The following is a 15,167-nucleotide window of genomic DNA, read 5'->3' as shown; positions in this document are numbered from 1 at the left end:
ATGAATAAGTATTTATCGATTAATTTAAAATTTATGAAAAATTATGATTCAATTATTAATTGTAACTGATGAAGAAAATGTATAGATATCAATCAGGCCAACTCACTCGATTTGCTCGGACTATTTGGTTTGGGCCATTCGGGATTTTTATTTTCGAGCTAATTTTTTTTTTACCCTAACCCTAATTAAACCTATTCGATTTCGGGAGAATTTACAAAAAATGTATATTATATTTTAACGATGAAATATATATATATTCTTATTTTTCATCAAGTATTCGATATATATCTCATAATTTATGTATACTAATTATTTGTTAAATCTACGACTTTAATCATTGTTATTACTATAAATAAATATAATACACATTTATTATTAAAAATTAATTATAATAGATTATATTTATATATAAGTCTTTTATTGGTTATATCTTACACTTGAATATTAAATTTAGATATTTATTTAATAGAATATATTTATTGTCTGATTTTATGTGCGTGCATGATATATGGAGTACTTAAAGAACATGACCGATTATACAAATACAAGTCATATAATACGACAAACATAAAATTCGATTATCTCAAGTTAGTAGAGGCTTTAAAGAACATGATTATTTATTTTTAAATTCAAATAAAACTTAAATCTATTAGTTCAAATAGCAAAAATAAAATTTACAGTTATTATTTTTTAAATAAAGTTAATTATGAGAGCATGATCCTTACATTTCTCCTTTCATGACATTGAGATTTGTTGATATGACACTTCCCTTGAGTACCATGATAAATGAAGTGCCCCAATAACATATATGTTTGATGACACTTTCAATTTTCAAGTGTCCTAATAGGCTGAATACTTTAAAATGTTCCAACCCGACACAGACAAGCCTGATTAACTCGATGGTCTGATCGGTCTGGCTCAAAATTATCCGGGCTACAAAAAGTCGGCTCTAACTCACTCGATTTTTTGGTTTATTCGGGTCGATCCGTCAATTTCGAGTTATTTTGATACCCCTAATTAAATGGATCAAGGATTATTATTGATACTTAATTGTCATTCAAAATTATGGTTCTTATTTAACCTCTCATCTCTCTTTCTATCTTTTTATATACATAATGGGTGGTTATTATACTAATCAAATTTATCATATAAAATATATGTGAAATGTTACAAATTTATTGTGAAGAATGATGCATTCAAACTTTTAATTGAAGGAAGTTAATTAAAGATCTTGTATTCTTTATACCCACACATGACTTTGATACTTTATACCCACACATATAATTCAAATTTAAGGCTGAGTCTCGCCAAGATTGAATATAGGGAATGATTCAAATGAATTTAGATATATATCATATAAAATACGAACTATTTTCATTCCTTATATCATGAATATCCATGTTAGATTTATCACTTTGTTAAATGAATTAGTGGTTCATGTTTCAAATATCATAAGTGGCAATTTTTTTAATTCATCAAATTTCACAAGAATTTAATAATGCTTCATTATGAATTTACTTGATATGCTAGCTAAATCTAATTTGTGAAATAAGCAGTTCCTATATAGATACTATATGGTATGAGTTGAGTGGTTAGAGTCCGTGAGAGAAGCCCAGAATGAGTATAATTGCACGTTTTGGTTCTTTTGGGAAAGAAGCTTTTCCATCTTTTAGATTTGATGCTTTGACTTTTGGGCTTTCGACCCAAACACCTCTTTTTGGATTTAAAGGTGTCTCTCTCCCACATGCTCTGTTTCTTCACTCATTCTTCGATGCCTCTTTTCATTTCAATTATAATTATAACTTCATTTCCTCTAAAAGTTTCAAACTTTATTCAAAAAGCAAATACTATTATAAAACACGTTGTCGGATGGATTCAAATCGATAACTTACAACCGATGATGATCATGATGCTCTACATATAATCATATCTCGGATGATTATATTTAATCTTAATCAAGTAGTTACATTAATTCACCCTTTCCAAATCCCCCAAATTAGGGTAATTAGTTAGAAGGGTGAAGTTTGTGATTGGAAGAGTGAGGCAAAAAAGGCAGTAAATTGATAGATTCCAAAAATTTGGGACCCCATGTTGTTCATGGATTGATGATTAGGGTTTGTTGGGACAGTATGATTTTAGATGTATATAAAGATAAAAAGTGAGCACATCTTCTCTTTTATTTAGATCCTTCTTAGCAAAGCAGATGTCATTCAATAAACTTTTTTGGGTACATATGTATTATATAATACAGGTCCTTTGCTTCGGTATCTTTATATATGCCTTTTACCCACTGCATGTGTGTGACATGTTACCACCACCTCCTTTTTTATTACTTTTTGTTTGTTCTCATTCATCTTTTTAATTCGAAATTTCCATACCCATCATTATCTTATATATGCCTACACATTTTCAATCTTTAATAAGTCAGATACAAATTTTATGTCCATGCCATGAAATGGATTCAAAACACAAGAGAGGTAAATTCATATCCATCTAAAAAAATCCAATAAATTTTAATTTTTGAGACGTTTTATAAATTGTTGCAATAATAATACTACTATTTTGAATTGTGAATGACCAAATTTTTAGCCCAAGTGCGAAAAAATCACGCCACAATATATATATTTTCGGCTGTAAAAAATTGATTGTGTCTATCTATCTACAAATTAAAAACCGATGTTATTATTGCAATAATATATAAAATGTGTCAAACATCAAAATCAAATGAATTCGTGAATTTTTTTAGCTAACTCGTGGGAATGGATTTAACGAAATCAGTTGTGTTGAAAATGTTGATTGTTGTGTATTTTTAAGTCTGAATTTTGTCGTGGAGTTGCTTTGTCTTTCATATGAAATGATCCACTAGTGGAGCTGATGAAGTTGATTGAGTCACATGGAGACTAGAAAAGGCCTCCTTCCAAGAAAAGTTGATCAGATTGCAATTTGCAACCAAAAGGAAAATAAGATAAATTAATCATTATTATAATATAAAAGAAAGATGGAAAGAACAGAAAAAAATAAAGTAGAGCAACCCCATTGCTCCTTGTCCTAAATCCTAATGCCTACTTTCCACGACATATATATCAATAAGTTAGTATAAAATGAAATATTCCAGTACACAATTCACCCTGATCAGTTGATTAGTAGTATAATTTATATGCAGAGGCAAGTCCACTTAGTGATTTTTTTTATCCCTTTCTGTGATTAATTACATCATATCGGTATTGTAACATTACTATTAATATTTTATTTAGGGAGATTTTACTTTGCGTTATTAGACCACAATGATTTCTCTTATCTTTCAAATCAGTAATATGTATTTTATTTTCATGAATTTGAGTGAAAATGCATGAAGGAAATGCGACTGTTCAAAAAAAAAAATCCATGTTATCTGGAGAAAATTATCCACCCTAAAAAATGTGAAAATAGTGGGAGAAAAAAAATTGGTGAAAATATAATTTTTCACCATATTCAAAGAGAGTACACCTTAGGTGTCAAAATTTACATATATTGATTATTGGTGTATTTTTAATATATTTATTGAGGGGATGAGAGAGGGGCACATGAAAAATGAAATATTCGATTGAGAATGATGGAAATGGGAGGAGTTTTTGTTTGGGTAGCAAGTGACAAAGTTAAACCAATACCACACCAGAGCTGGTCTCTTATCTGTCTCTTTCTATGCATTGCTCTTTTATTTTCATCAATTGCTTTCCACAACCTCTGAGCTTCTCCCCAATCTCATTTTAGTGGGAATACACCCACCACTATACTTCTACTTTACCACTTTTTGCTACCATATTTTGTTTGCTTTAAAAAAAAAATTCCAGATAACTGAAAGATGGTAATTAAGAATCTAATGTGTATAGGTGTTGAGCTGCAAACTATCCTTATCATCATATAGATACAAATATTTAGTTCGTAAAATGTTGAGGACACATGCAAGATTTTTGCTCTTCACTCTTCTCTCTTCATCACTGTGATGGTCATTTTTGGCCGGGAATTCAATTGAAAAGCTTGAGCATAAAATCCATAGGAACAATGATCAAATAAGTTTTTCCCATTGAGTTAACTAGGGACCAATTTGAACAATTAATCTTTAATATGATGTATGATTATCTAAAAAGAAACATATTTAAGAAACTACATGAGACAATTTTCTAATTGATCATATCCCTCATCAAGGTTGTGTGCATGTATTGACGTAGTAGCAGAGTAGTTAATGCGGTCAAAGGTCTCAGGTTCGAGTCCACCGTGGTGCGGTCTTTAACTGTAACTTTTAATTTATCAAAAATGTTTGTTGCTTACAACAGCAGCTGCAATAACCCAAAGTTTAGCCTAATTTTTTTTATCGACCCACAAATGATTTCCCATGGAAAGGTACAGCTGCATCTGATTTTGAAGTAGTTTGATCATCGTTGCCAAGTTTGTACCTCATCATGAAGCAGGAATGGTGACGTTTGGCGTCTCACCACCACCACCAATAAACGCTTCCTCTGGTAACCTGGAGCTTAAACAGAACATTGCCTGCAGAAATGAAGTCCAAATTCAAAAATCTTGATTTCCATGTATGAAGCACCAACATGGACTTATACCTTGTTTGGTGCAACGTCTCTAACCCTGTGAAACATTGGATCGTGTATATTAGCACCAACTGCAGCCTCTGCTACCAGAGGAGCAATGGCGATTCCAAATGCCTAGATTAAGTTGAATCAATGGAGAGTATTGAGAATAGAAACAGAAAGATGACAATAAAAATGCACACTGATTTTATTGAATCCTCTTGTCTCATTATAAGTCCATGTTGGACTTATCCTGTGTCTCATTTGAAAATTTAGTGCAACACAGTTGCCAGCACTGCTAGCATTTCCATTTTCTGTAGGTGTAAGGCAACTACTACTTACTTGACTATCCTCAAATATTAGTAGTGTCACTGAGTTAAAGCAATTCAAACTTTCTTCAAACCTACTGCACCTTCAAGCTAACTTTGAGAGCATCTTTTTACGGAGGCTATAATTCCTTCTTCCTTTGCTCTCAACAGTCCATTACTTTCAAATTCAGCACCACTCTCACCTGGAGTTTCTTGGACAAAACCTTCATGAGATTTAAGGTCTAACTTAATAGCTCATAAGTAATACACAAAAAAAAACAACAAATAAAGAAAAAGAATCCACATGAAACATGTTACCAGTTAGACAGCTGTCTTCCAGCTTTGTCTGTGTGTTATGAGGCATGTCCCCTTTCTCACAAGTCTTCCAAGTTTTCTTTATCAGACTCCAAACGACCTTCACTTGAAGGTACTTCCATTAGTAACGAAATAAATTTCCGTCCATCCAAATTGTAGGCGCGGACATGATTAGAAACCTTGTTGGTTTCTGCATTAATCTTTAGACAACGAACACTATCAGGACTTAAATCATTTGCATACACTCGGCATACTTTTTGTGCTGCTGGAATAGCAAATGGACCAATACCCGCAAACATATCACACACAATATCCCCAGCCTGGAACTTCGAAATTAGCCTTAAATGCTCATGTACCAATCTAGAATTCCAATACACCACTGTAATCAAGCTTGAAGGTTGCTCCATACTGCTTCACCTCTGTAACCATATCTGAATCTCCTGCCAATACTTCAAATTTCGCACACGAAACTTATTAGTTATAGATCCAACTTTGTTGACAATAGTCTTGATTCGTGGATAATTTTTCTGCAAATGGAACATAAAGGGCAATCGAAGGCAAATGGTCCAGATTCCAGGACTTAGTCAAAATATACTAGTATCTCAATGATAATCTGACAGATGTTTTACAGACAGGTTATAAACTATTGTCTCAGTAAAAGATCATTTCTTAATATACCTCCTAATAATTTGTACCCCATTTGTACCATTTCAAATAAAAAGATCCCAATTTCAAAAGCATAAATTTGATTATTGATCTTTTTCATATCCGAATTTGACACTCTGCACTCTGCAGTAGCTTTCTGTAACAATAGCCAAAATAACATTTGCAGCATAAGCAATCAGAAGGTTAACTTACATCATAGATAACTTTTTTGCTATAGCATCCTTGTATGGGAGTAACTCATCTGCTATATTGAGAGCGGGCAATATGACCTGCAAAAGAATTATAATCATTAACAGAGACCAGACAAGCCAATCTTCTATTTGCAAAGCACCAACCTCAGATTAAAAAAACAAACATCAATCACCACATAACAAATGCAAAACAAAAACCGTCCATCACGGTGCTAGTGGCCTAAATAATCAGAGGACGTAAAACTGAAAAATCAACAGCAAGAATGCCATAATATAAAATACTTAACAATGGTCTCAAATGATGAAGGTACTTCAACCCCAGGTGGTAGAATCTGCTTCAATATATGATCTGTAACACAATTACGAATAAATCCAAAAATGATAATTAGTGTGCCTTGAGATTTTATTCATCCAAAGTAGCATGCAGGGATGGTAATTTATGATCACCATAATGAAAGAAACCCCATGAGCCCAAACTGCAAGACAATGGCGCATATGCAACCCAACCTCCACAACTAAAACCAAATACCTGATACATTAAACTGAAAACCACCTGTTACTATAGAACGGATTAAGGCACCAGCAACCTGGAAGGCTCGAAGTAAATACATCTAAATACAACTCTTTGCAGATGTCATTGAAGATCATTCTATCACATAATCCGTAGCAGATTTAATCTTACACAAAATTGCTTACGTCTTTTTACTTTCTAAAGACTCAATCCGTGTAAGAATTTTTTTTTTTTTTTTTAAAAAAGAGAGCAAATTTTCACAACAAAGGCACAAATTGAACAACTGAACTTGAAATTAAAGCACGCAATTTCTTCCTAAAGTATCTTGGTCTCCACTTTATATTGATAGATTTCCTCCGAAATAGAAAAGCCCCAATTTGATAATCGGCATAAAGTAGATTATTTTACCTGCATTCCAATACGAATTACCAAGCGTCATTGAATAGGGAACTACTTGGATCTCAGAGGACTTTCAGTTCATCAACTTTGCCGGCTGGAATTTCAGATAAATCTGTCAGCATTTGACAAGAAAAAACCATCAGCATTCAATAATACTGGAATACAAATTAACAATCTTAAATTATTTAACTCTAAAACTCCCCACAAAAAAAATACCAAGATGTTTAATCTTCTCAGATAATAACATGTAACGATTCTTATCAGACGTCGGATCCTCAGTTACAGGTTTGATGCGTGGTTTGTCAAGTAAATGTCTTCACAAACAAAAAATCAATAATACTGAAAATCTGTGAAAACATGCGAGTAAAAAGAGAACATAGTGGGAGCTATTCATCACACACCCATTTAGAATCCGAGTTGCGATCTTGCAATGCTCCTATGGAACTCGAAGCGCCAACATATTCAACTCTACGTCAAATTTGTTATCGTCCAACATTTTAACTACAATCAACCAAAAAACAATTTTTTGAGGTATCAAAATACAAAAAATCAGTCGAAAAATGTAGGCAGTAATTTGGCAACTATGCATCAGTTACCGGCGAAGAGTTGGATTTATTCTTTTATTTTATTTTATTTATTCATTGCCAACTGCTCGTGATTAGGGTTTAATTTGCGATCCTCCTTTTCCCCTTATTTTTGCCCTGATTTTTACCGGAGGAAGCCTTGTTTGAAAGAGGACTTCCATTGAACCTCATAAAAGACAATAATACCTACTTCCTCCGTCCCCCAAAAGTATTCCACTTTGATGGAGATGATGTTGATGTAGTGGAGAAAAGGTCCCACCACTTTATGAGATGTGTGGCTGAAATTGAATTTGAATTGAGGTGTTTTTTTTGTAAATAAAGAGTGTTTGTAAGGATAAAATATAAATGTGGATGGTGGGACCATGACTTAAAAATGAAAGTGGAATACTTTTTGCGGACGCCAAATATAATAATTGTGGAATACTTTTGGCGGACGGAGAGAGTAATTTGTAGAATATAAATTAGATAATTATCATAACTTGAGCTGTAGATAACTCTTTCGGCAAACAAGGAGGCTACCATTAGTGAGTGCGGGTTCTGGGAAAACGGGACTTGGAAATGGGAACTGAAATGGCGAAGGGATTTGTTCGATAGGGAAGCGGAAAGCTCTAACGCGCTCACAAATGTTATCTCTTGTATTTCTCTTGATGCGGGCTCAAAAGACACGTGGAGATGGAGCGAGACAAAAGACGGAATTTTTTCAACAAAGACCGCATACTCCTTGAAGTCGGCAGCAACAAGGGAGCTTCATCCATCTTCCATTGACTTGGAGGCAATCGATTTGCTCTGGAAAACTAATGCTCCCCATAAAGCAAAACTCACGGCGTGGCGTGCTTTGAAGAACCGACTGCCGACCGGTGATAACTTGAAGAAGAGGCATGTTAACCTGACTGAGATCGAAGCTATGTGCAACGCGTGCCTTCAACCCACAGAATCAACCAAGCACGTGCTTATGTCCTGCCCAAAATCAGTTGCAGTCTGGGATGATCTCCTCAAGTGGACAGGAATGACAACGGTGACCCCAAATTCCATCGACACCTTCTTTCTATCCTTCACTAATCTGGGACCGAGAAAGAAATGCCGAAATTTCATGTCTGCCTTGTGGGTCTGTACCATTTGGCAACTCTGGAAGGAACGCAACGACAGGAGGTTCGAAGGGAAACAAAGAGACGTGAAGTCCACGACCCTCGAGATCAAGGTTAGAATGAGGTGCTGGAATTCTACTCTCAATCTTCTCGATAGAGAGACCCCTATGTCGTCTTGGTGTACTGAGGACTTTTCTAGTTGTCTTGTGTAAGAAAAGGTTTTTTGTTTCGATGCTTTCGCCTCTCGTGTGAGAGGGGCCGGGGGGTGTTGTCTTGTGACCCCCATGGGACAAGCGGAGGTGGTGTCTGTACTTTGCTTCTTGTCGCTTTCTTCTCTCTCGAGTTGTTGGTACCTCTGGTGCTGACGCTTATTCTCATTTATATAATCGTTCTTTTTCCGATAAAAAAAAAAAAAAAAGATAACTCTTTCGGAAGTCCAAACAATCACTTTGCCAGCCAAGAGCCAAGTTTCGAGTTTTGATAATAGGAGAATTCTGCGTGAGACTGTCCATATTAGTCGAGTGAGGTAAGTTTTAAAATGGGTTAATGATATTAAAATTCATAAATTTTTACCAATTTTTGGTTTCTTTTATAAATTTTAAATTTTGTCTGAAATTTCATGAATTTAATAAATGGTTCGATTTTGCCACAATTTTTATCTTCGGCGAACTCCGAACTAAAATATTTAATTAAACGACGCCGTTTTATTTATCTAATTGAAACTACGTCGTTTTATTCCCAAATAATAGGAAACGACATTGTTTCCATTCTATTAGGATTAAAATCGATTACTCTAATCTTAATTGTGCATTTCATTCCTAATCACGAGAAAAAGACGAGAATCTCATGCGACAAAAAAGAGTCGTGGTCTTGTGACGAAAAAGATGAGAATTTCGTGTCATTCTCAAGTTATTTCTGTGCTGGAGTAATGGAGGACAGGTAGTGCTCACTTCAATTTTTTAATGTTCTCTCTTTGTCATCAAGCATTTTTGTTGACCTATTTAAAAAACCTCAAGATTCAGAAATTAGGCTTTATATGTAGCCCATTTTGATAGCTACAAAACCTTTCAATTCGGTATTTAGTATGCTTTCATTTGCTTGTAAGATTGTCATGGTTATTTGCTTTTACAAGGATTGATTCTTGGATTTTCTACATTTGTAGCGATGAATCATGCTTTTATTTGCTTGTAAGATTGTTATGGTTATTTGCTTTTACATTTGTACTGATTCTTGCATTTTCTACTCTTGTAGTCATGAATTTGCTTTTTACATTCATCATGAAGGCAAATTTGTTAGGCTAGGATTCACCAGACTTTACTTTGGTGGTGAAGTAGAAGGTAAATTTGATTTTGATCCCGATAGATTCGGTTATTTGGGCTTAGAGGAGGAGATCAATAAACTTAGGTTATGTATCTTGGATTGCATTGCATATAATTAAGATACCTAGAACTCTTGTTTTTATGGACTTGAATGAGGACAAACAAGTCATGCAAATGATCAATTGATCAAACATCTCTATTAGACATGTAGATCAATTAGCATATATGTGGATGATGGGGAAAATGGCATAGTGAAGGTTGTAACTCAAACTGTAACTAAGATAGTCACAAGACAGTGACCACTACTGATCGTAGTGTTGATAAGGGAAAGTATAAGGTAGATAATTTGAAGAAATAGAGTGTTTCAGATAATATATGTAATGACAAAAAGCAGTACGTGGAGAATATTGATAGTAAGATTACAAAAGTGGTTGGAAAATATGTCAAGGGAAGGAAAAAGTAGTTGAAAATGCAGTTGGAGGGAAATTTTTCTTAAAAGCTGCACTATATGCCGAAGAAGATGGTGAAATGGTTGAAAGTGATGATAACTTGGGTGATAGAGAGTTGGACTCTGGTGATGAAGAATATATAAATGCTCGAGTGAAAGTCAGAGAGAGCGTAGAGGTGGTGGGTGATCTGGAGTGTAATACAGAGGTGGAGTCTGGGATGACATCAGAATAGGAAGATTATGATGGATATGTTCATTCAGCAAGCAATGATTCTGATGGTGAGTTTGAAGAAACACCCTAAAATGGTATATGATCCTAAGAGTGATATTTTAATTAGAACTAGTATTGCAGCTTGATGTGAGGTTTGAAGATGGTTATCAATGCAAGAAAGCACTCAAAAGCTAGAGCATTGTGAAAGGGTATCCAATACACTTCATAAGAGTGAATAAGGAGCAATGTGAGGCAGGGTATGTGAGGAGTCATGCAAATGGAGATGTTATGCAAGCTTGATCAGAAAAGAGCTTTCACTTGCCATTAAAGTGCTTGGTAAGGATCACTCTTGTACATTTGCTATTGAAAATAGACAAGTAAACTACATATGGGTTGCGCAGAAGTATTTGAATGATTTTAGAGTGAGACCAAACATATGTGTTGAGGAATTTAGGAATGATGTGAAACGTTGATTTAACATTGCTATTTCAAATGGGTTAGCAGCGCACGCATATTGATCCGTCACAAACCAGTCATTCTTGCCTATAAACTTTTTGGTTTCAATCTTTAGCATCGTCATCTCGTCGTGGATTCATGGTCTCTCTTTCCATAGATGGTGTCACTTGTTAAGAAAATCGACAAAAGAAAACAAAAGACACAAAAAATTATGTGGTTCGATCTCACACCTACATCCACGGGCCAAGGAGTTCAAGCTTTATTCAATCAACCAAACTTTGATTACAACAATGCCAGATAAGCAAGAAAATATCTCTTTGCCTCTCTCAAATTTTGAATTGCAAAGAACATGAAGATCTCTCTCTCGCTTTTTTTCTGGAAAAACTCTCCCACACATGCAGACCATGAATTGCAACGAAGAAAACGAGCCACTAGTTAGTTATAACTAACTAGCTCAACATATTCAATCGCAGCCCTCAAATAAGATCAAAGGCTAAAATTGAATCCAACTCTTATAACTTATTTGCAAATAAACCCTTCCGCCTTAAAGAAATTTCAATCAGATCCTTCTTCCTTTAAAATGCGATTTGAACGAATTATTAACAACAAATTCAAATATAAACCAAAAAAACTTAGTCTATTTATTAATAATAACCCTATAACTATCGGAAACAATGATGAGTACTTTTGCAGTCCATCGACTCATTCGAAAAGTTTGTGTTCACCCGATTTCAAATTTCCGTTGCGTACGGTACGAAAACACATGAAAACAAACACCCACAAATTATTTTTTTGTCAAAAAATATATGAAGAAATGATTGAAAAAGCAACTTAAAAAATTGCAAGTTGCGAAATGGGGCAGACCCACAAACTTCATCTTTTAAAAGTGTGCATGACGCATGCATCATCTCTGGTCACCGAATAGTTAATAATGACTGCAGAAAAGGAGACCAAAAAAATGCTCTTCCAACATTAATTCTGCAACATATCTCCACTATACCACACCATTATCTCTCTCTCCTTGAACGGTCATTACAGTTTATATCTTTATTGTGATTTAGAATATTTGTGAATAATTGATGTGTGAAACACATTATAATCAGCTTTATCTCTTTGTTTGAAGATTGGAACCGTTTTTAACAGACAAGTTTGATTTTAGATAAGGAAGAGTGGGCTGTGGCTATTGAATATTAGTATTTGCATGTGATCTAATATCATCATTAGTTATGCCCATACTGTTGATGGGCCATCATATCTGTACATGATCTAGGATGTTATATATGGTAGCTAGAAATATATACATGGATTAATAATTCATTTTTTGGTTTTGATTATTGTGATTTAATTGAAGTATGCATGGTAACCCGTAGGTAATGAGGCAGAGAAGTAAATTAAATAGTGGAGAATATTTGTGTTCATGAACTAGGACAAAGCTGATTGTTGCTCTAATAATTATTAATAGCAATTACCATAGATACATTGGCTTTGAACCAATTCTAGATCTCATTCATCCATGTGTACATGTCCAAAAGAAAGGGATAAATTATTATTATAATTGCAACACCATATATCTTATCAGGATTTAATTTCTGAAATGTACGAAATTTCATGTTTCTATCTGTAATAAATATAATTTCAAAGTACAGCACTGCATATGGTTGAAAGTAGAGTTTTTATGAAGTTAGACTCACAATGTAGTGATTGGCTGCATGCTTTGTACTTGGATATTATACGGCTACGATTATGGTTTTTCCAGTTGAATTAAGTGTCATTATACCTCCAAAATCAGTTATTGGATCGATTAAATCCATCTCAGTTCAAGACCAAGTATTGTTGTTTTGTATCGACATCACAAGTGGCCGGGGTTAAGGAAACCGTCAAAATACCATTTAATAAGTTGATTTAAAGAAGAAAAATGGTTAGTTTATGTTAATGTTTTAATGTATATGAAATTTGAAGATTAGAGTATCGGATTATGAGTTAAGTATGGAAAATAGTAACATTGAAGCCTTGAATAGACAGGTATGAAAATGCTGGCTGTAATGTACCCTCAACTTCAGTACATTCACGTATATAATGATAATATATTATATTATATGTTACAACTAAATTTTTCAACAAATAGAAAATGCAAAATCCTGCTGTCAATTGTCCGTTTGTCGTTGCAGGTAAACAATTTACCACATGAGAAATGTCCATATTATATAGGGATCAACCTACAGAAGCTAGGAAGTCATGTTTGGACTTTTTTATCCTTCACATAATCACATATATACAATTATGTGTGCAAAATCATATCATAAATATAAATTCCACAATTATATGTACATATATTGTTAATGCTAAATGATGTGCGAAAAATGGTTGATCATAGACAGATATATGAGTTTCTAAACTGATATTCCAAGGTTATGGTTTAAGGCCTATTTCAAGTCTAGTAAGTTTTAAGACAATTTTCGATTTATTTTTATTTTAGGTTTTTTAATTCGATTTGGAAGTATGATTTGTCTTGGAACTTTAAATACTTTGTTTTTATGTTTTAGGATACATTTATTGATAATATATTAAAACAGAAAATGGAAGAGAAAGATCCCCACACCACACTCCCAACCCTATCATATATCCCTTGGTAAATATAAGTGTGTAAGGTCAACAAAGCACAGTATAATTCATTGCGACCACGTTGTTCCCCATTCAATTTCTTCCAAATCTTTATATTTACATATATATCCCAATTAAGAATCGTAGAGAGAGAGAGAGAGAAATGGAGGGTGGGAAGATTGAGGAAATGTACAAAGAATGCCTAAGGAACCATGCAGCCAGCCTAGGAAGCTACGCCACCGACGGCTGCGGAGAATTCACAGCGGAAGACGGCGGCGGCCTCAACTGCGCGGCTTGCGGCTGCCACCGCAACTTTCATCGCAAAGTGTCGAGCACGCAGGTGCATACTAGTGCGGCGGAGATGGTAGATTGCCGGGCCGAGATGAGCGGGAAGAAGAGGTTCCGAACCAAGTTCACGGAGGAGCAGAAGGAGAAAATGCTGAGCTTGGCGGAGAAGTTGGGGTGGAGATTGCAGAGGAAAGATGAGGAAGACGAGATCGAGAGGTTTTGCAGAGGCATTGGGATTAGTAGGAAAGTCTTCAAAGTTTGGATGCACAATCACAAAAACTCTCCCTCTCTTTCTGCAAATGCATCTTCTCTTACTGATGATCACTAGACATCGTCTGTACCTTCTTCTAATAATTAATTAACATCAATGCTTTTAATTTTTATATATATGTGTGTGCCATGGAATTGAAGGATGCAAGCTTGCACTAATTATGTGTAAGGGGAATGTAATTTTTTTTCTTGAATAACGGCCGGGAATGTAATTTTCTAGCTAGGAGACTTGATTGATGTATGTACATTTATAACGGGAACAACCAATTTAATTATATGTGTATGTGTTGGCCTCCTAGCCTAGCTATTTCACATTTTTAGTGTCGCAATACTTGTACAAAATCTTTTGAAATTCTAAAACTTTAAATCTAGTAACGTTGTCCATGAACCGTAAACGCAAATAATTAATATATGAAGCTTGAAAATGAAGTATGGGTAGATGATCGGCAATATCGACATTAAAGAAGTTTTGAATGTTGCAGCTGTGTCCAATTTATTTTGAATGTTGCAGCTGTGTCCAATTTATTCACTGGATTTGTTGCACGAATTCTTATATATTTGTAACCACAATCGTGATTGTGGTGTTGATCAAGTTTTAAATTCTTCTAAAAAGTCTCTCGATCCCTAGGGTTTGTGGGGGCACCATCACCCTTTTGTCTTCTTCTTCTTCTCCAGTCGTTTCTCTTGGAGTGAATAGTAAGCTGAAATATGAGAGGCTTCGGTTCCATCATTATTCTGCAAACCTAAACTTTGGAGAAGTTCCATGCAACGTACGGATCCTATTACCTCGGATGGGATCACCAAGATACAAGAGTTTGGTTTAGAGTTATTTGAGTTGATGTGACAAAACAATACAAATTAAATTCTGACATAAATTTTTTAACACCCGCTCACAAGCCACACATATACATATTTTCTAGTTTTTGCCGAAAGTTTGGCTCTACAAAAAATTG

At 34.6% G+C, this 15,167-nt stretch overlaps 2 protein-coding genes and 1 pseudogene across 2 annotated transcripts in view; 1 reads left to right on the top strand and 2 right to left on the bottom strand.

The window, feature by feature from the left end:
• LOC131008566 (uncharacterized) overlaps positions 1-15,167 on the bottom strand; it is a 590,934-nt gene that overhangs the window by 391,385 nt on the left and 184,382 nt on the right. The window lies entirely within an intron of this gene.
• LOC131009921 (tRNA (guanine(37)-N1)-methyltransferase 2-like) lies at positions 4,243-7,708 on the bottom strand (annotated as a pseudogene).
• LOC131008611 (zinc-finger homeodomain protein 2-like) lies at positions 13,747-14,510 on the top strand. The gene has a single exon (XM_057935549.1). It carries the CDS (start codon positions 13,820-13,822, stop codon positions 14,270-14,272), a length of 453 nt encoding a protein of 150 aa, XP_057791532.1. The 5' UTR covers positions 13,747-13,819; the 3' UTR covers positions 14,273-14,510.

This window comes from Salvia miltiorrhiza, chromosome 2, assembly GCF_028751815.1.
Source record: "Salvia miltiorrhiza cultivar Shanhuang (shh) chromosome 2, IMPLAD_Smil_shh, whole genome shotgun sequence".
NCBI lineage: Eukaryota > Viridiplantae > Streptophyta > Magnoliopsida > Lamiales > Lamiaceae > Salvia > Salvia miltiorrhiza.
This window is presented reverse-complemented; position numbering and strand designations above follow the sequence as displayed.